The following is a 19,071-nucleotide window of genomic DNA, read 5'->3' on the forward strand; positions in this document are numbered from 1 at the left end:
GAGCCGCCCCCCGAGGTCCCCTGCGCTTCCTCGGGCTCTTCTCTTCCTGACCTAAGAGCTGACACTTGTCAACAGTATTTGTTCACGGAATAAATATGTAATCGCCTGTGAGTCAGGGAGGCCCAGCGCTTGGGCGCCACCAGTGGACTGAATCCTGCTCTTGTGAGGGTCGGGGCGGGGACACAGGGGCGAGGAGACGGGCTGAGGGGTCGGGCTGAGGAGACTGGGCGAGGGGTCGGGCTGAGGGGGCCGGGCGGGGGCACAGGGGCGAGGAGACGGGCTGAGGGGTCGGGCTGAGGAGACTGGGCGAGGGGTCGGGCTGAGGGGCCCGGGGTGAGCGGTGGGGTGAGAGGTCGGCCTCGAGGTGCTGGGCACAGCCTGCATCCGGGCAAAGACCCCGGCCTTGTAGCCGCCCTCACTCACCACCTGCTTTGCCAGCGCTTGGCCCGCTCACTCCTCAACTCTGTCAGCTCCTCCGCCCTCGCAGGGCCGGGGCCTGAGGAGGCTCCTCCGAGAGACGCCCCGCCCCTTTCCGTTACCAGGCCCACGCCCGGAGCTGGCGTCTTGTCCTCATTGGCTGGAACTCCAGGGCGCAAAGGGCGGAGCTGCGAGCACGTGAGGGCTCTGGCCTCGAGGTCTCATTGGCTGGTCTCCCGCGGAAAAGGTGGAGCCATCTAGGGCCCGTCAGGGCAAAGGCAGGACCACCTTCGCGATGCCCCACCCCTTGTAGTGGCGGAGGGAGTCCCCGCTTGGGCGGGCAAACACACAGTACAGTGTACACAGGATGTTCTGTAGAACTCTGTACCTGATACCTATGTTTTATTAACCAGTGTCGCCCCAATAAATTCAGTGTTTAAAAAAAAAAAGTCCTGGAAAGACAACCTCAGCGCACCGAGGGAGCGTGGAGCTGGGGGGAGAGGGCACTCTGCGCCCTGATGCTTGTGTTCCTCCTCTGGCCGCTTTGAGAGGATGGCCCTGCGCCGAGGGCTCTGCCCGCCTGCTGGACCGCTGCGTCGCCGGCGTCCAGGACAGCGCTTGGCACAGCAGGTGCTAACAAACATTTGTTGAATGAATAGCTGGATACCTGAGTATTTACGGTCTTCCTAAGTACCACGCGGTGCTGTCATTGTTGCATGTCAGGGCCTAACAGAGGTGGAAGCCGAGGCTCAGGGAGATGAGGCAGGCAGGGGCCCTGGTACATGACGCTGGGAAGTGAAGCGTTGCTTCCAGCCCAGGTCTGCCAGGCGCTGCTGGCCTCCAGGCAGCAGAAGCACAGACCGCCCGGCAGGGACGGGGGAGAGCTCTCGCCCCTTAGACAGGCTGCACACACACAGCTGCCGTCGGGAGGAGGCTGGAGCCACCGCCTCAGCCTCCATATGCTGTCTTTGTTTAGAAGTTTTAGAAGGGGTGGGCCCCTAAGAAGGGTGGTAAGCAGGGCAGTGGCGTGGTGGAGAGACCTCTCGGGCTGCTGGAGGGAGGATAGAGATGGAGCCGGCTGCTGCTGCTGTTTGGGTGAGGAATGATGGAAGAGTGGGCGGGCGGGGGTGGTCCTGGTAGTGGGAAGTACAACCCAGTTAGGAGGAAGGCTTGACCGGGCTTGTGATGTGGCAAGTGAGGGAGCGAGCAGGAGCGGGCCAGGGCGACACTGCTGGCTGAGCTGGGGAAGAGGGGAGGAGAAGCCGGTGTGGAAGGCTGTCAACTTCGTGTTTAAACACCTTGTGTTTGACATTCCCGACAAATCTGGGGCCCACTGAGTTGTCTCTCAGGGACTCTGATCCTTAGTCTGCTGACTGCAGAGCAGAAAAACACAGCTGGGGTTGAGACAGACCGTTCTGGGCGCGGAGCCAGTCCCCGCCTATCTGTTGAGGCTGCTGCCGCCTAGGCCACACGCCCTCCAACTTGGTCCTCAAGTTGTCCCTTCCCACCTGTGAGTCATCCTGCATACTTCCGCTCCGTCTGCCATTTGCTTGGACTGCCCAGGAAAACATGAGTAAGGAATAACTGTAGTGGGTAATGAAGGCAGCCTCAGAGAATAGTTTGCCAGGCTAAGGGCACAGGATTCCAGACAGAAGGTTCCGTGAAGGAAAAGGCAAGGGCGTGGATGAGCCTACTGACTTGAGGGAGTGTGGTTGGGGCTCAGGGTTCTTGTGGAGCGGCAGAGACTGAGACCAGTTGGGCTGGAATATGAGGGGCCTGGGGAGCCCTGCCTGGCAGATGGAGGTGGGCTTCTCAAACGCCCTGCAGAGCCCAGACCCAGAAGAGTAGGCTCTCCGGGAGCCCACAGAAGCCAGTCTGGTCTGTCCATGCCCTTGTGCTTCTGAAACTGGTTCACTGTTCACCAAATGTTTTTTTATATCCCGGGCATGTGGCTAGACTACATTTCCCAGCCTGCTTTGCAGTGTAAGTCCAGGCCAGTGAGATGTAGATGGAAGTGCTCCAAGTCCCCGAGTCACCGTCAGGCCAAGCCCATGAAAAGCCTCCCATGAGTGATTCTCTCTCTTCCCTCGCATACCTGTTGGATGCTCATGTCTGAGGCAACTTGGGAACTAGCTGAGGAAGTCAAGCCTCTGTCAGCATGTCTTTGAACAATGGTCTGGAGCAGACCCTGTTTCAGCCAAGTGAGCAGGAATGAAGCCCACACTAGGATTTCAGGGTTTGTCTGTTACAGCTGCCAGCCTTACCTAGTGCAGGTCAGCAAACCCATGGGGCACAAGGGGCTTGTTTGGGTCAGTGGGTTGTCACCAGGAGTTTATACACTGGTTGTGCATGATGCTTTCTCTTATTATAACCAAGAACAGATCAGAAAACTTTTGCTGAATTTCAACATTAATTAAAAGCCAGCTGACAGCCCTGGCCGGTGTGGCTCAGTGGACTGAGCACCGGATTGTGAAGCAAAGGGTCGCCAGTTGGATCCCCCGTCAGGGCACAGGCCTGGGTTGCAGGCCAGGTCCCTAGTGGGGGGCGCGCGAGAGGCAACCACACATTGATGTTTCTCTCCTCTTTCTCCATCTCTCCTCCTCTCTCTAAAAATAAATAAATAAAAGCTTTAAAAAAAAAAAAGCCAGCTGATAAAAACTCAGCTCACTGCTTTCCCAGGGCTGGGCAGGCTGACGTGCCCAGAGGACCCCTATACGGACACTTTCCCAGGGTAGGCTGTGCAGGCCTCCCAAGAGGCAGAGGTCTGCGAAAACGCTCTTGAAAGCCCAAGAAAGCTGAGGTGGAATGTAACATTTTATAAGTGTAGATGCACTTTTATAAGCCTCTCACAGAGACTCAAAAGAGGTTAAGCACCTCTGCCCTGGGGTCTTCCCATGTGCTCTTGGGGTCTAACTACCTTTAAAGATGTATCAGGAGCCTAGATCTCATTAGCTTTTATGTGTTCAAGACTCTATCAATATTTCTTACAGACATGTCAAAGTCAACACTCAAAAATCTCACTCAATGGCCCTATTACCCAGAGTAAAAAACATGCACTGTCTTCGGTGCCTCTTTGCCAGTTTGCTGGGCCTACCTTGGATGTTTTCGGCGTCCCGATCCTCTGTTCCTTCGTTTCCGTCCCATCGTTTCTCCCGACTCTGCTGCCACCATGAGCACTGCCCTCTGACAGGTCTCCGTCCCCGTCCCCGCTACCCTTTTTTTTTTTTTTTGGAGTCACAACCAAACTTTTTATTCTTAATTTTGTATTTGTGTTTGAAACATATCTGCTATAAACCACTTAACAAATGGATGGCACACACTTAAAGTCATTAGTTATAAAGTCAAATTCCAACATATAAAAAAGTAAAGAATACATTTGACAGAAATTACATTTGCTTAAAAATAATCATTACGAACAATCTGCATATTTTTATTGGACCAAGAATTGTCCTTTCCATTAACAAAAAACAAAGAAAAACCTGATGAATGAGTAACATTCCCCCCCCAGCCTCCTGTAAGTGCACCATGTGTTGTCCCAAGTCATTAAAGCTCATCTTGGTGTCCTGGGTCTCCACTTACACTACACTATTCACTGCTATTATTAAGGAAAAGCAAATAAAAGCAAATTAAGTCTGCAGTTTTCACCAAGAGGTTGAAGGAATCATCAAAGCCAAGAGCAACGTTACTGATGATGAAGATGTGGAGAGCGTGTGGAGGGTTGACTGAGCACTAGTGATTTTTCCACCTGAATATGATGGTACCCTGATTTGGGAACTAGCCGTTCCATCCCCTCCTTCACTGTATGCTCTAACTTCAATAATATAGACTCCAGCATCAGGAAGTGGTACTACTACTTGAGGTTTCTGTGTTTCAATAACACTCAGCATTCTTTGAATACCCTCCCCCCACCCAGTTAGCCAGAGAGATCTCATCTCATTAAAACTCAGTACAGATCATCGCCTCTGCTCAAACCCTGGCGGCTCAGCCCATCATTCAGAGAAGCCGGAGCCCAGGCCACAAGCTCCTGGCCACCTACTCCACCCGCTCCCGCCTGCTCTCCCCTCCTGGCCTCACACCAGCCACAGGCCTCCAGTCTCCCGCCCACTGCAGCAGGTACCACCGGCCTGGGAGCTCTGGTTCCTGCTGCCACCTACAGAGTGCCAGCGTCTAGAGTCGCTAAAGCATGCAGCACTGGTGACAGAGTGCCTGCGTGCACTTTCCTTGAAAATTATTTTTTGCTTACTTTTAGTATTATTTTAATAGGGAAGCTGACCTGAAGGGAGCAGCATATGTTGCTCCAGACCACCCTGTGTGCCCTTCATGGACATGACCACCCGACACCAGCCTCTGGTGCAGCTGCAGCACCGGGGGGAAGCCCCTCAGGGCTGTGCCCGCGAGCAGAGGGCTGTGGAGGGCATGCCTGTGCGCAGAGGAGAGAGGCCGCCCCACCCCCAGCAGACAAACAGGAGTGGCCCCAGGGGGCAGGTGGGGGTTCTGAAGCAGGAATTTATTCCAAATGGACATAGTGGTATGGACAGTGACCTTGGCAGAGACATCTTTCAAAGAAGGTTATGGCCTCTCATCTCCCAGCCCCAGCCCCGCCCTTGCCACCTCCCTGGCCTGAGCTGGGGCAGGGGGAGGGTCTCCTAGTTCCCAAATAAAACGCCGGAACCTAAGGGCTAAGAGAGAATTACACAGCCTTATGTTTATTAGTATCTAGCGAGAAAAAAAATCAAAATTCCCTCCCTGCTCCAATCCCACCTCCACCAGATGGGCCTCGGGGAGCAGCGTCGGCTGGGGAGCACCTGCTGCCAGCGCTGTCCTTGGAGCCTGGGCACCTGTGCGTGGTCACCCCCGGGGCCTGCGAGCTGACCACAGGCCCATTCCTCCACACACAGGGATGAAAGGGGAGCTGGCCTTCCCCAGCCTTCAGCTGTTGGCCTTAACTTGGAAAAGATCAGCGATGTCCAGCAGAGCTTGGCGGATGTGGTTCCCAAAGCGCTGGGCATTCTGTGGGAGCCAAGTGCTCAGGCCGACCTCCAGGCGAACCCTGCCCTCTCTGTCCCCACAAACAAGGACTCTTCCCTACCCAGGCCCGGCCCCGCTGGCACCCCCTCCTTAGGTCTGAGTGGGAGCAGGAGACTCACCGTCTCTGAGCTGGAGAACTTGCTGGAGACGTGGAAGAAGATGGTGTTCTCGCCTGCGATCATGTAGGAGACCCCGTAGCCGTCATCCGCCACCTGAGGGCGGCACGAGGGGGACGCAGAGGTCAACTAGGCCTTGACTGTCTATCTGAAGCCACGCTGACTTGTCACAAGATCCCCAGGAAAGGCCCCACCCCTGGTGTCTTTTTCCTGAGGTCAGGACCCTGCCCAGGAAATAGGGTGGACACAAAACAACTCTGTCCTCCTCCCCCGCTTTCACCCGGGACCCAGAACCTCAGGTTCCCTTCGAGAAGCGTCACCCCAAGGGCGTCTCTAGAACCTGACGAAGGAGCCCATGTGGGTGTCCCAGGAGACAGCTGCACCCTGCAGCAGGGAAGCCCGCCCCGGGCACGGGCACCCTCAGCGGAGGTGCTGGCGCAGGTGGGTCCCACGCAGGGCAGGTCCAAGGCTGTGCTCGAGCCCCTGGTCTGACCTCCTCAAGGTCCCGCACTCTCCACTGAAAGCCGCCCCCCAGCCCCATCCTCCCCACCCATTCCCTTTTGAGGGCACTCACAGGGCCAAAGCCTCCGCCAGCAGCCAGGTGATTGGGGTACTTGTTTGGGTCAAACATGCGGATCTGGAATTGGGCGGTCTGGCTGGTAGAGAGGCGCCAGGGTTCCGAGAGCACCTGCAAGGGAGACGCAGCGGTGAGACGGCCCGCGCTCAGCGCACACCTGCCTGAGCCAGGCATCGTCCTGCCCGCGATGCAGGAGGAGCCCAGTGCAGGGCCTTGCTGGCTGCTGCCCGGGTGCCCCACTCTGTGCTCGCCATCACAGCACCCGCACAGAACCCCCGACCCTGTGCCCTGTGCGTGGGGGCCGGCTGACCCGCCACCCCTCTGCCTGCCTCTCCTCCATCGCCCGTCGGAGAGCTTGCTGCCACCACCTGCCCTGCTGCACGTCTGTCTGCCCGCCCCCCTCACAGGAGCACCAACTCCAGTCTCCGTGCGATATGACAGGCCCAGGCGGAGTGTGGACGGGGAGCCTACCCCGGCCCTCCGGTCAGGTGGAGACAGGCCAGGACCCAAGGGATGAGGCGATGGGGACAGAGGGCCTGGCCCCCCACAACACCGACCTCTGCCAGGAAGGGGGAGCTGACGCCCAGGTACTTGGAGACCACGTAAAGGCAGAAGAGGTGCCTGTCGATGCCCGCCCCTGTCATGGCCAGGCGGTACATGCTCTGGTGCTTCTCAGAGGCTTTCCGGAAGAGTTTCTGGAGGTCTGCTCTCTGGGGGGGCAGGGGTAGAGCAGTGAGGCGTGGCTTTGACCCTCAGGGCAGCAGGAGCGGAGGGCCCCTCCCTGTGTGGCCACGGGGGCTCACCGTGTGGGACCCCTGCACCAAGGCCCGGACGAAGGCTGTGGACTCGGTGGTGCAGGAACGCACAGTCTCAGTCCGCCCTTCCCGGAACAGTCTCGTCATGGAGGCTTCGTAGGTCAGGCAGAACCTGCCCCTGTCCTGGGGGTGCAGGGGGTGAGCTTGGCAGGCGGGCCCCGGGGCCACCCCGCGCCCGCGCACCTGTCACGGCTCCTACCCGGAAGTGCGCCAGCTGCAGCGCAATCTGCACGAAGGCGTCCGGGCTGGTCCGGCACTTCTTGATGAGGCCTTTGCCGAAGGGCAGGAACTGGAAGCAATACAGCTCCACATCGTCTGCCAGCGCCTTGGCCACCTGGTAGGAGCTCTCGATGGCTGCCTGGCACTGCGGGGACAAGGGGAGGGTCTGGCGACCGGGCAGGGCGCCTCCGGTCGGGGAGGCGCTGACCCGTGCCCCAAGAGCAGGGGGCTCACACCTCACGGCGTCTCTCCCCACCCCCTGGCCAGAGGTTGGTTCTCCCTGGGGCCGCCCGCTGTGGGTGGGGCTGGCTGGAGGGGAGGAGGCAGCAGAGCACCCAGGTACTTGTCACTCTCGCATGTCCATCCCTGCCCCTTCCTGGCCTACGCACCCGCTCGGGAATGTCCCACTGCAGCCGCTGAGGAGGTGGCAGCATGGGGTTCGGGTTGCCCAGGCAATGCCCTGTCTCCGTGTAGCCCAGGTGGAAGATGTCGGTGCCCAGGACAAACTGCAGGGAGAAGGTCAGGCTGAGAGGCCACCCTAACCCCTGCCCCGTCCCCCAGGGCCTGCCCCGTGGGACTCCTCTGGCCGTTACCTCCCAGAGGTGCCCTACGATAGGGGCGTCTGCCCACGAGTGCTCCGTGTTGAGGCCCAACTGGCCGTTCTTGAAGGCGACGAGGGTGAAGGACTTGTCAAACCACCTGCAGGGCCGGGAGACGGTGACGAGGGGGCGGGCGAGGAGCCAGGCAGGGCGGGTGCAGGCCGAGCAGGGCGGCGCCGTACCTGTTGTAGCAGTTGCCGTGCAGCAAGGCCTTGCCGTAGAGGCTGAGGCTGGCCTCGTCCCCGGGGTCGTAGCAGTGAGACTCCTCGTCCAGGGCCACGAAGAAGGCAGCGCGCTCAATGGCATCCAGAGCAGCCCTGTTCTTGCCAGAGCTGAAGAAGGTCTGGCGCGCCTGCGCCCACTCCACTCTGGGGCGTGAGGGCAGGGTGAGCACAGGCCACTCGGCTGAGGACGAGGGCCCCGCCCAGGGCCTGGCAGGGTCTGCGACTGTCCTGGAAGGGGTCCCTGCCTCCCACACACCTGTTAGCAGGGACAGCAGCCACTCCCCCGCCATTGCCACCACTGCCCCTCACTGCCAAGGGTCCCAGTCAGAGCAGGGGACTCTGTGCTGGGGACGCCCCTCCCCTCAGGGACCTGAACCTCAGCCAGGACAGCCCTGCCCCCAGAGGTACCTTCCGCCCGCAGTGAGGGCTGCCAGCTTCTCCTCCCCGGGCTGGGGCGGGGACGGGTCATCCAGAATCCTCTGGAACTGCAGCTCCAGCTCCCGGGGCTGGAGCAGGCGGGAGCCGTCGTAGAGCCACACCTTGAAGAAGCGGCCCTTGTGGTAGACGGCCACGTGCCTGCTCTCTGCAAGGTGCTGCAGCACGTCTGTGATGGAGGCCAGCGCGGCTGAGGCAGGACAGCGGAGGGCAGGGAGCACCGCCCTTCCCGCCGTCCTGGCCTGGGGCCCCCAGCCATGTGCTGGCTGGGTGGCTCACGTGGCCCCTGCTCAGCCAGGCCTCTGCCTGGGCCTCCTTCCCAGGGGCGGAGTTGCCCAGAGCGTCCATACCTCCCGGTCACGCCAACCACAGTCCCAGGGGGCATTTCACAGAGGAGGAAACCAGAACTCGAGGAAATGACCCAAACGCCCGATGTCGGAAATGACGGAAACGCAGGCTGCTGCTCCGTCCTGCCAGCCCCAGCCAGCCCGCCCCGCGAGGGGCAGCGGCACTCAACCCCTCCTCCGAGCGCTCCTCGCTCAGGGGATGCCCGCCCCGCCCCGGGGGCCCCTGCGGCGGACACTTGGCCCCAGCACTAGCATCGCACCTGCAAACTGCAGGTGTCTAGCGTAGGTCAGCAACGGGCTCTCAGACAGTTACACACCCCGAGACAGCGAGGACGCATGGTGGCAGATGCATAGTAGGCACCTAGCCATGGCAGCGAGGGGGCTCTGTCCCGACGGCCCCACCCTGGCGCTCTGGCCATACCTGTCTCCTTGCCCGGGATCCGAGTGGTGTTGAACATTCTCTCCATCTGGTAGGAGCACATGGGCACGATGCCCAGCGCCATCACCTGGGAGGGAGGCACAGCACAGCTAAGACAGGGCCTCCTCTCCCTTCAGCCCTCAGCCCGCCGCCACTCACAGGCTTGATGTCCTCACGGTCCAGTTTCCGGCGGTACGTGATCATGGCGTGAACGACGTTTCCCAAGCGGGCGGCCTGCACGTCTGTGTTCTTGATGAGCACAAAGTCCTACAAGACAGAGCCGAGGCTGCAGGGCAGCTGACAGGGGCAGGGTGCCACCTGGTCTCCTTGCCCATGGCCGGAGGTGTCCTGTCCCTTGTCCCCACTCCATCCCGCACTGTCAGGTGGGCTGCCAAAGATGTAATGCCCAACTGACCATGTCCCTCCTTGGCCCCAGCTCTGACTTCAGCTGCTTTTCCATAACCTACTTGTTTATGTTTTGTTTACTTTGCTTTGAGAAAGGGGTTCCCACCACTAGAAAAACGGCTTAAAATCTCAGGTACCGATGAGCCGTGTGTGTTCCTGAGAGGACTGTTTGGGGAGGCAGGGGATCCAGCCTGCAACGCAGGGCACTCTCTGGACAGCGGGAGAGCACTGCATGTGCCGTGCGGTCCCCAGCTGGGGCTGGAGAGGGCCAGGCACATGGCGGAGGGGCCAACAGTGGTCTCCCGGGTGCTGGGGGAAGGAGCCCTGGGTCCGCAGAGTGGCACAGAGGAAGGCCTGCCTAAGGGAGTTCCTGGTCATGGCTCCCGGACGGCGGAGAGCCCATGGCCAGGACGCCACTGAGGGAACCGAGGAAGGAAGTGGGGGCGAAGGGAGCCCCAGGGACCCTGAGAGTGACCACGTCAGGCTGTGGGGCTGCGGGGTCCTGGACCCGCAGCATCTCTGTCGCCGCTAAGCTACTTCCAGACTGTTCTCTCAGGGCCTCCCCCACAGCCCCTTTCCCTGGGGCCTCACTCCAAATTCCCCTTCGCCCGTGGAAACCACCACCAGGGCTCTGGGTTGTCCGCCGGGCCCTTTGTCCCGAGACCTGCAGCTGGGGACAGAGCTGACCACAGGTGCCACGTTGCTCTACCTCTTACCGTGACGTAATAGTTGCTGTTCACCATGATGGGCGTCCTGCCTCGAAGGTAGATGTACTCTTCCCACCAGTCACTCACCTGCGGGAGCGCGGGAGGTCAGGGCTGTGGCGAGGGCAGGGTGGCGGCAGCCGGGACGTGAAGTGGGTGAGGGGAAGCCCAGGAGGGGCACTCACATAGTTAGCTGCCCACCACGACTTGAGTACCAGGTACTTCTGCAGCCTGGGGGCAGTCTTGTCCTGGAATTCCTTGGCCAGCGTCTCCATGCGGTGATACTGCTTGTCATCCAACAAGGGCCGCACGGACTCTAGGTACTGTCCAGCCAGGTCACCGTCAGCGCGGGGGCCAGACAACAGTGGCTGTCTCTGCCCAACCCTGTTCTGACCCCAGCCCCACTGCTCTCAAATCCAACCTTTGACGGGGAGAGTCCCTCACGTTTGGACAAGTGCTGAGTCCAGCCTACACTGCCTACCAGGACGCCTGACCCAGGTCCTCACCCGCTGAATCGTGGCCGGCACGCTGGGCACGGGAAGCTTGGGCAGGGACGTCTGGAAGCTGTACAGCATGGGCCGCCCGCTGGACAGAAGGCGGACGCACATCTGGGGATGCAGAGCAGAGAGTGTTGGGCGGGGGAGCAGGGAAGAGAATGGGAACGAGCTAACGAACACTGAGGAGCTGGGCCCCGAGTTCTCAGAACCAGGACCAACCCGTGCACCAGGCACCAGTGCCCCTTGCCTGTCCCCTCCAGCCAGGACCCCCAGTGAGGCCCCGGGATCTCCAACCGGATGCCAGAAGCCCTCCACCCGCTTCTGCTCACAGCCCAGGCTTTGGTGACGCGGCTGGTCTGGCCGTGCATCTCAAACATCCAGCCGTGGTAGGAAAGCAGCAGCTTCAGGGTTTGGCGGAAGAAGAAGATGCCTGTCATCCAGACCCCCGTGGAAAAGACGGCCATGCTGACCAGCGCCCGCGTCTGGGGGTTCTGGTAGGGGCCGTGTCTGTCAGAGAAGGGGAGAGGGCTGCAGGCGTCCACTGGAGGCCCCTCGGGGAAAGCCCGGCCCCGCGCTCCCCATGGTTGGGAACCACCTGGCTCTGAAGGAGAAGAACCTCCCTGGGCACCTTCACAACGAGGTGCAACACACACACTCGGGGACACGGGACTGAGATGGTGTGGCCAGGGGGAGGGCGGCCCTATGATCTCTAATGGCCGTCGTCCTGTGCCTGCCCAGCTCAGGAACCCTGGCCTTGGAGCCCGCCTGACCTCTTTTGTGCCCCGTTCCTCACCCCTGAGGGAGGTGCCTCTGGATATAACAGATCAGCCCCTTGGAGACGTCCACATTGCAGTAGGAAGAACCCACGGTTGCCATGACGACGGCCAGCCAGCTGGTAGGGCTGCCAGGATACACACCCCTAAGGATGCCGTTCTGCGGGGCAGAAACACGCAAGCTGCCTGGAAGGCTTTCCCCTTTGGTCCCCTGCTGTCCTTACTGCCTCGCATCTGGTCTTCCCTTCCTCCTCACCCGACGCCTGCAGCACCCAACTGCTCAGTGCCCCCCAGCGCTTCTTGCATACCCGTCCCCCCCCACACCTTGAGCGGCCCCCTCGTTTCTGTGCTGCTAGAGCCTATTCCCCAGCAGGACTGCCCGCTGCGGTGGGGGTGGAGCGCTGGACAACGGAGCAGCTCACCGCACCTGGCCGCTGCCTCCGCAAGGCTCTATTCTGCACCTGCTGGCAGGAAGAGGCCAGGAGAATCACCTGCGCCCACCTTGATGCGGATCAGGCGTTTCTTCCAGGAGTTGATCCCGGACACATAGATGTGTTTCAGGGCCTCCCGACTGAGCCGGAAGTCAACCCCATCTGGGGTCACGGTGAACTGGAAGGCCACAGCCTGGTGCGCTTCCGCCATCCTGGGGGCTGGCCGGCACCTGGGAGGGGGCGGGAGGGTGTCCAGGCGGGCTCTGGCCTACCCCACCCCCGCCGAAGCCCCGCCCGCGGCCTGCCCCTGCCCCCGCCCGGCTAGCCGCAGCCCCGCCAGTGCCCCAGGCCTGCCGGCCCGGACCCCCTAGCCCGGCCAACGGCCGCGAATCCTTGCGCCCGCGTTCAGGGCATGGCCCGCCGGTGGTGCTGGGCTCAGGCGTGGCGCTCAAGGCCTTGAAAACGTCAGGATCCCGGAGGTCGGTGAAGGGCGGCCTCGGGGCGGAGGCGAGAGGTGCCCCGGGAAGGCTTGCTGCCGAGGGCGAGGCGGCTCCGGTGCCCCCAGCCCCGACCGCCGGGGGCCTCGCGCGTCCTCGCCCCCACACGGCGCTTGGAGCCCTGTGTTGCCCCCCCCCCCCCACTCCACTCACAGCACAGCTCGGGCTCACTCCTTCCTGTCTGCGTGCGGGGCCACTCTGGCCAGTGTCCCCGCGTCCTTCAGGCTGGCCGCCCCTGCCCCGCCCTCAGCGGGAACCTGACACCAACTCCCAAATTGGGGTTGAGAAAATAGACGCGGGCGGCACCTAGGCCCCCTCCCCTGCACGGAGGAACTCGGGGCGGGACGGCCAGGCTTCTGCGAGGTGAGGCCCACTCCAAGGTCTGAAAGCCCGCGGTGGGGGGTGGGGGTGGGGCGGCGTGGGGGTGGGGCAGAGGGTCTCACGTGAGGACGGTGGCATTGGAGCTAAAAATAGTTGAATGTAGGGAAAAGGTCATCTGTGTCAGCTGACCTGCTGGGCCCCTGATCTCCAGAGCACAGGGCTGGACAGCCCCACCCAGGGCGCTCTTTGCACCCCATTACTCCCCAGTCCCCTCCGCAGTTCCTCGAGCATTTATAGCTTCTGAACGGGATCTGGACGGGGAGCGGGTTGTAGGGGAGGGGCCTCCAATTGGCGGAGTGGACCCTTAACTTTCAAGTGCAGAGCACTGAACTGCCATGTTTTTCAGGAAGGGAAACTGAGGCTCAGAGCAGCGGTCACTCTGTCAATTTGAGTGAGTCCCCGGCTGGTACTTCCTGTTGGACTGAGCAGGGCTAGGCCAGGATGTGAAGGAAGAAGCTCGTTTATTGTTTCAAGGTGCACAGCCCCGGGGTTCCTGCTTGTGGGGACCTGCCCAAAGTGGGGGAGAGGTCAGCCTCCTCAGCCCCTCTCGTGGGGCTCAGCCCACTCCCCAGGGCCTCTTGCTCTTGGCCCCTCCCTCCAAGGTCCTGCCCTGGAGGCTCTGGGAACATCCAAGGAGCTGGGGGTGGAGAATCAGGATGGGGGGTGGAGGCTGGTCAGCTGCCCCTTCTGCTGGAAGTACAACTGGAACCGGGACTGGGCGTACTCCTGGGGAGGAGACCACCCCCCACACTGGTGAGCAGGCCTGGGACGAGCGCCCACAGCCGCCCAGCCTGCCCACAGCATCCCAGGACTGCCCAGAGCTCCTGGGGGACCCCAGGCCCCTGCTGCTCCCCTCCCCCACCTACCGCGCCGCCAGGTACTCACCAGGTAACCGAATTCTATGGTGGACATGGATGCCTGCAGGGTGGACCAGAGACCCCAAAAGAAATGGGACGCCAGAGCGTACCTGGGGGTGGGGGATGAGCGTGCATCTGGCCTTGCCGGGACTGCACGGCTCTCGCTGCTCCCCTCCTGCTCTAACCCACACCCTGCCCCCCTCTTCTGTCAGCCACGCCCAGACTCTCCCGCTTCCACCCCCTCCTTGGCACTGGCACCTGCCTGCATCTTCCCCAGCTGTGCGCCGCCCCCCGCCCCCCGCGCCCCGCTCTGCCTGGTGATTAACCTCACCGATTAACCTCTACCAGCAAATCTTCTTCCAGTTTCCTCTGTTCTTCTTGGGAGATGGTCTCACCTTTCTTTATCTCTGCCAGGTAATGGCGAATAAAATGGAGCTACGGTCAAAACACCAGAGTCAGGAAATGGGGAGACCGGAGCGCTTCCCAGCGAGTACTCTTTCTCCTCACTCCGTCCAGGCTCCACCTTCCTCCCTGCTCACAGGCCAGGTCCTATTCCCAGCCTCCACCCTGTACCTGCTGTTCCCGGGTGGGGTAGTCTGCAGGCTGTGCTTTGTAGAAAGGCCACTCCTCGTGAGTATAATCATACACCCACTCACAAAAATGGTTCCCAATGTCAAAGCCCCTGGAGGAACAAGGCGGACACTCAGTCCCCGAATCCCCTGGGTGGCTGGGAGGCAGAGATGAGGGCCCGGTCCATTTCCCAGGGCGGGGGCCTTGGGTCTCACCTGTAGTTGTAACTGCTGTACTCGAAGTCGACCAACATGATGCTGTCAGCATTTTCTGGCTCTGAGAGCAACAAGATGTTCCCTGGGGGAATGTGGTGGGTTCTGGTCACCCAGGGCCCTGTGGCCCCTTCGCCTTAGGTTGGAAGACTCAGATGACTTCTCCTACCTTCCTGGATATCGTTGTGGCAGAAGACCACTGGTGACGGGGTAGAGTCTAGCAACTTCCTGCCAGGGACAGGGGCGTGTGTCGGAGCAGCAGTGACTAGAGGAGGGCCAGACCCGCCCTCTCAGCGAACCCTGGGGAGAGGGTGCTGAAGGTTCCCGCGGCACCCCCTGCCCGCCCCTCCCGCCCCCTCCCGCCCCCTCCCCGTCCTGTGCTGCCTGCCCTCACCTGAGGTTGCCCATCTCATCCTTCAGGCTGTACATCTCCAGCAGGTTCACCTGGGGGAGGCCGGTGGGGGGCAGGTCCAGGATCTGCTTTAGGTACCTGAGGTCCAAAGAGTAGGACACACACGCTCTGTGCTCTGCTATCCCTCTCCACCCCCTGGGCCGGGCTATCCTAGCTGTTCTGTCATGGTATGGCTTGTCTGGCAAATGGTTTGGAAGCTGGTTCTGGAGCGATCATGCTAGACCCTGGGACACCTGGTCCACTCAACTGGCGGCCGGCTGGACAGTCATGGGCCCACTGCCACAGCCCAGTGTGGCAGCTGCCAGCCCGAGGGTTCAGCCCAGGTGTGCAGAGCCCTGCCAAGGCCCCTGACTCACCGCTCCATGGTCCCAAACAGCCAGCGGGGCTCCTTAGTGAAGGGCATCTCCATGCCGTGGAACCGGGCCATCTTCGTGGCGATGGTTGCTGACAACACGGGCTCCCGGAGGTCTCTCGTTTTCAGTGGCCGGCTCTGCACCCAGGAACCTCTCAGGGTGGTGAGAGGGCTGGGGCAGGAGGGGGGAGGGATGGGGTCGTGGGGAGAGGTCAGGGTCTCGAGGCAGGGAGTGAGGGCAGACACTGGGAAGGGGACAGGGGCTGGGGAAGGAGGTGCCTCGTACTGGGATGTACTGTTCCAGTCGGCCCTCTGGAAAGACTCCGTAGAGCTGGGGCCCCAGGGACCGCTCCGCAAGGATGGCGAACATCACACTTTCAAGGACCAAGGAGTCCACGCCCTGGAGGAGAATGACAGCAAGGGGCAGGAGTCGCGCGGCCAGCGGCCAGGCAGCGCCGATGCGCAGAGGGTCTGCGTTCTGCTCCCGGCGCCTCTGGGGCGCGCTCTGTTACCCGGAGGCCCCAGAACACAGGCTTCAGCCAATAACTGGCACGTCCCTCGGCCCCTGAGCCCCGGCGGGGCAGTACCACCTGCCAGGCTTCGGTGGCAAGGCCTCACTGCATCCTCACCTGCAGGATGGCCCCATACAGTCGCAGCAGCACCTCCCGGGGCTCCTCGCCAACGCTGGGCAGGTGGTCCGGCAGCGCGCAGCGGAAGAGTAGGTTGCTGAGGCCCCCGCTACGGAGCACACCGGGGTCTCAGTCCTCCGCTGGCTCCCCGCCCCGGCCCGTCCGTCCCGCTCCCGCGCATCGGAGGGGCTGCCCCCTGACCTCCCACCTCACGGGGTCAACCCTCAGCTCCTCCGGCCGCACTCGGCGCCAGGCACCGCCCAGGTACTCCCGGCACCACTGGTAGGCTCGGCGCTCGGCGTCAGGCGACTGCGCCGAGCCGCGCCGCCGATGCGGGGCCGCGTCCGAGCACTTAGACTGCCGCAAGCTGTCCTTAGCCTGGGGGCCGCCGACAGCCCCGCCTCGGACCACATCACTGCCTTCAGCCGCCATGGCTCGGGCTCGCCGGGGCCCAATGCCCAGCGCCGTCAGCCGCCTTCGGGCGGGATCGGCTGCGCTCGGCCCTACTTCCGGCCCGCCTGCGGGTCTCTGGTCGGACTCGGGTCTCTCCGGCTCAGTCCGGCCCTCTGCGGCGCCACTCGGCCCTGTCCGTGACCCCGGTCCGGAGCCCGTTCCGAGGGCCGAATTCTGCGCGTCTCCGCTGTACCCGGCCCCTCCTCGCGCGCCCTGTGGGCGTGGCCCCTGGAAACACAGGAAGCGGCGTTCACCAATCAGAAGCGTCGTGAGCGGCAGCGCGCGCTGCCTGGGATGGGTCACGCTGGCCAGTCACGTGGACGGGCGGTGCGTCTCGGGAGCGCGCTAACGGGCCTGTGCGCCGGGGCGCCGCGGAGGGTGCGCTCTGAAGGCGGGGGCCGCGGGGAAGCCGGGCGGTCTCTGGGTGCGGAGCGGACGGGGCATCGCGGGCGGCGGCGGCCCCTCACCGGGCAACCGGCAGGAAGGGAGCCATCGTGTGAGTGTGGCCCGTCTGGAGCGTGGGTCACAGCTGGGGGAGGCGGAGAGTCGGTGCCGCATAAACAAACACTGGATGTGAAGGAAACAGTGGGACCCTCGGGACAACGCCAGCGGCCCCTCGGGCCCTACATTCCCAGTCACCGCTGGGCGCCGTGCTAGGGGGAGCGCGGCTCTGAGAGGAGGCTCGTCTGCTTGGAACCACCCCTCTTGCCTCCAGACGTCGAACCGGTTGCAAAATCAAACCCGGCGGAGAAGGCTGGGCCCTGGAGCAGGCGCGTGGGGCTGCGCCGCGGCCGAGCCCGGCTCTGGGGGCCGCCCGGGGGCCGCGGCGTTGGCGGGTGAGACGGACGGGCGGGCGGCTGGCGGAGACGAGGAATCGCGCGCCGAAGGCGGAGGGCAGTTGCCGCGGCGGAAAACCGCGGTTCCCGGTTCCTCGCCCCGCCTGCGTCTGAGCCCGCGCTGGGCCCGGAGCTGCCTGGCTGAGAGCGAGAGGGGCCGCACGGTGTTACCGCAAGTGTGTGCACAAGTTCCCTCCTCAGGGCTTCCCCGCGGGGACAGGTCTCCTTCCGAAAAAGGGCTCTCCGACCCGCGGCGCGGTTGGGTGCAGGGTCTGAGCTGCCGTTGAGCGGGGCGCCCGCAGCCTCCGGAGCCGCGGGTCCTGAGGGGACGCAGGCGGAGCGGAGCCCCGGCCCCAGCCCCCGGGAGGTCCCCGCCCCCGTGCGCTCCCAGGCGGCGCGGCGACTGGGCCGCGTGGGGGAGCCGCGCGGGGACCTCGCGCCTGTGGGGCGAGAGCCGTGGGGGCAGGCGCACAGGGGCGGCCCCTGGAATTCGGCCCCCCACTCACCCCCCGGGTCAGTGCCTCGGAAGCGAGGCGGTGTCCCCTCAGAGACGCAGTGGCGGTCCCGGTACCTCCGCTCCGTGCACCTGGGCGCCGCTGCAAAGCCCGGGTGGCGCCACGTGAGCGAAATCAGCTCGGGGCCGTCCGAGGAGGCAGGAGGGAGGAAACGGCCGTTGGTACGCGGAACGTCGCGCAGCCCTTAAAAAGAGCGGCGTGGACCTGCGAACCCCGCGGGGACAGCCGCGGTGTGTCACTTGTGGGCTAACGTGCATATGGGACCGTCCGGTTTTTTCTTAGAAAAAGTTGCGGATTCGTACGCCTGCATGCCGGTGTGGGTGTAAGTAGACACCTGTAAAGGGGAGCTAGTGGAAAAGCCAGTGCAATTCCTTTCAACTTTTATTTTGTTAGAAATACTCCATTTCCCACTTCTCAGTCTCAGTGTTAGAGAAATAAAAATAATTCAGAACACATAGCTAATTGGATATACTGATTATTAGAAGATCATATATTCTTATACTTTTTTCTTTTTTATATATTTTATTGATTATGCTACTATAGTTGTCCCATTTTTTCTCCCTTTATTCCCCTCCCCCCACCCGTCCCCCCCCCGCACCTCCCCCCTCAGCTCATGCCCGTGGGTCGTACATGTGAGTTCCTCGGCGTCTCCAGTTCCCATGCTTTTCTTCACCTCCCCCCGCCTGTGGGACCTGCTATTTATGCTGCTTATTCCCTGTCCCTTTCCCCCCATTCTTCCCCCTCCCCTCTGCTTTACTGTTCATAGTTTCTGATCTTCTTTTTCTTAGATTAGTCCCTTTATCATTTCATAGAATAAAGTTTGGTGACGATGAACTCCTTTAACTTGACCTTCTCTGGGCGGCACTGTATCTGCCCTTTCGTTCTAAGTGATGGCTCTGCTGGGTAGAGTCCTCTTGGAAGCAGGTCCTTGCCTTTCATGACTTTGAATGCTCCTTTTCCAGCCCCTTCTTGTCTGCAAAGTGACTTTTGAGAAATCGGCTGACAGTCTTTTGGGAACTCCTTTGCAGGGAACTGTCTCCTTTTCTCTTGCTGCTTTTAAGAGTCTCTCCTTGTCTTCAATCCTGGGTGATGTGATTTTGAGGTGCCTTGGTGTGTGCTTCCTCGGGTCCAACTTCTTTGGGACTCTCTGAGCTTCCTGGATCTCCTGGACGTCTATTTCCTTGGCCAGATTGGGGAAGTTTTCCTTCATTATTTTTTCAAAAAAGTTTTCCGTTTCTTGCTCTTCCTCTTCTCCTTCTGGCACCCCTATGATTCAGATGTTGGATCATTTAAAGTTGTCCCAGAGGTTCCTAAGCCTCTCCTCATTTTTAAAAATTCTTGTTTATTCATTA

At 61.6% G+C, this 19,071-nt stretch overlaps 2 protein-coding genes across 2 annotated transcripts; both read right to left on the minus strand.

Moving 5' to 3' along the window:
• Nucleotides 1-5,105: 5,105 nt before the first annotated feature.
• On the minus strand, nt 5,106-12,843 carry CPT1B (carnitine palmitoyltransferase 1B). Its single transcript, XM_054570462.1, has 19 exons — nt 12,656-12,843; nt 12,076-12,235; nt 11,595-11,734; nt 11,131-11,308; nt 10,811-10,912; nt 10,490-10,627; nt 10,317-10,394; nt 9,355-9,462; nt 9,199-9,283; nt 8,404-8,599; nt 7,954-8,139; nt 7,766-7,871; nt 7,562-7,678; nt 7,153-7,317; nt 6,942-7,076; nt 6,696-6,848; nt 6,136-6,249; nt 5,565-5,657; nt 5,106-5,427 (listed from the first exon to the last, which is right to left on the minus strand). The coding sequence occupies exons 2-19, from the start codon at nt 12,214-12,216 to the stop codon at nt 5,347-5,349; spliced, it is 2,316 nt and encodes a 771-aa protein (XP_054426437.1). The 5' UTR covers nt 12,217-12,235; nt 12,656-12,843; the 3' UTR covers nt 5,106-5,346.
• A 292-nt stretch (nt 12,844-13,135) lies between these two features.
• CHKB (choline kinase beta) lies at nt 13,136-16,576 on the minus strand. The gene is made up of 11 exons (XM_054570468.1): nt 16,124-16,576; nt 15,916-16,024; nt 15,573-15,686; nt 15,291-15,424; nt 14,917-15,012; nt 14,692-14,750; nt 14,526-14,607; nt 14,314-14,422; nt 14,072-14,175; nt 13,769-13,850; nt 13,136-13,609 (listed from the first exon to the last, which is right to left on the minus strand). The coding sequence occupies exons 1-11, from the start codon at nt 16,345-16,347 to the stop codon at nt 13,535-13,537; spliced, it is 1,188 nt and encodes a 395-aa protein (XP_054426443.1). The 5' UTR covers nt 16,348-16,576; the 3' UTR covers nt 13,136-13,534.
• Nucleotides 16,577-19,071: the final 2,495 nt, after the last annotated feature.

Source organism: Pteronotus mesoamericanus, unplaced genomic scaffold (genome assembly GCF_021234165.1).
Source record: "Pteronotus mesoamericanus isolate MK-2021 breed Mesoamerican mustached bat unplaced genomic scaffold, CSHL_Meso_final contig_204, whole genome shotgun sequence".
Taxonomy (NCBI): domain Eukaryota; kingdom Metazoa; phylum Chordata; class Mammalia; order Chiroptera; family Mormoopidae; genus Pteronotus; species Pteronotus mesoamericanus.

Bases quoted from the DNA above. Each gene is read 5' to 3' on its own strand.
- CPT1B (XM_054570462.1), bottom strand. From the start codon at position 12,216: ATGGCGGAAGCGCACCAGGCTGTGGCCTTCCAGTTCACCGTGACCCCA. The intron at 9,463-10,316 runs GTAAGAGGTAGA...TCTGTCTTGTAG, and splicing joins ACAGCAACTATTACGTCACG to GACTTTGTGCTCATCAAGAA. The intron at 7,318-7,561 runs GTGCGTAGGCCA...TTGTCCCCGCAG, and splicing joins AGTGGGACATTCCCGAGCGG to TGCCAGGCAGCCATCGAGAG.
- CHKB (XM_054570468.1), bottom strand. From the start codon at position 16,347: ATGGCGGCTGAAGGCAGTGATGTGGTCCGAGGCGGGGCTGTCGGCGGC. The intron at 13,851-14,071 runs GTGAGGTTAATC...CCCCACCCCCAG, and splicing joins TTGCTGGTAGAGGTTAATCG to GTACGCTCTGGCGTCCCATT. The intron at 13,610-13,768 runs GTGAGTACCTGG...TCTCCTCCCCAG, and splicing joins CCATAGAATTCGGTTACCTG to GAGTACGCCCAGTCCCGGTT.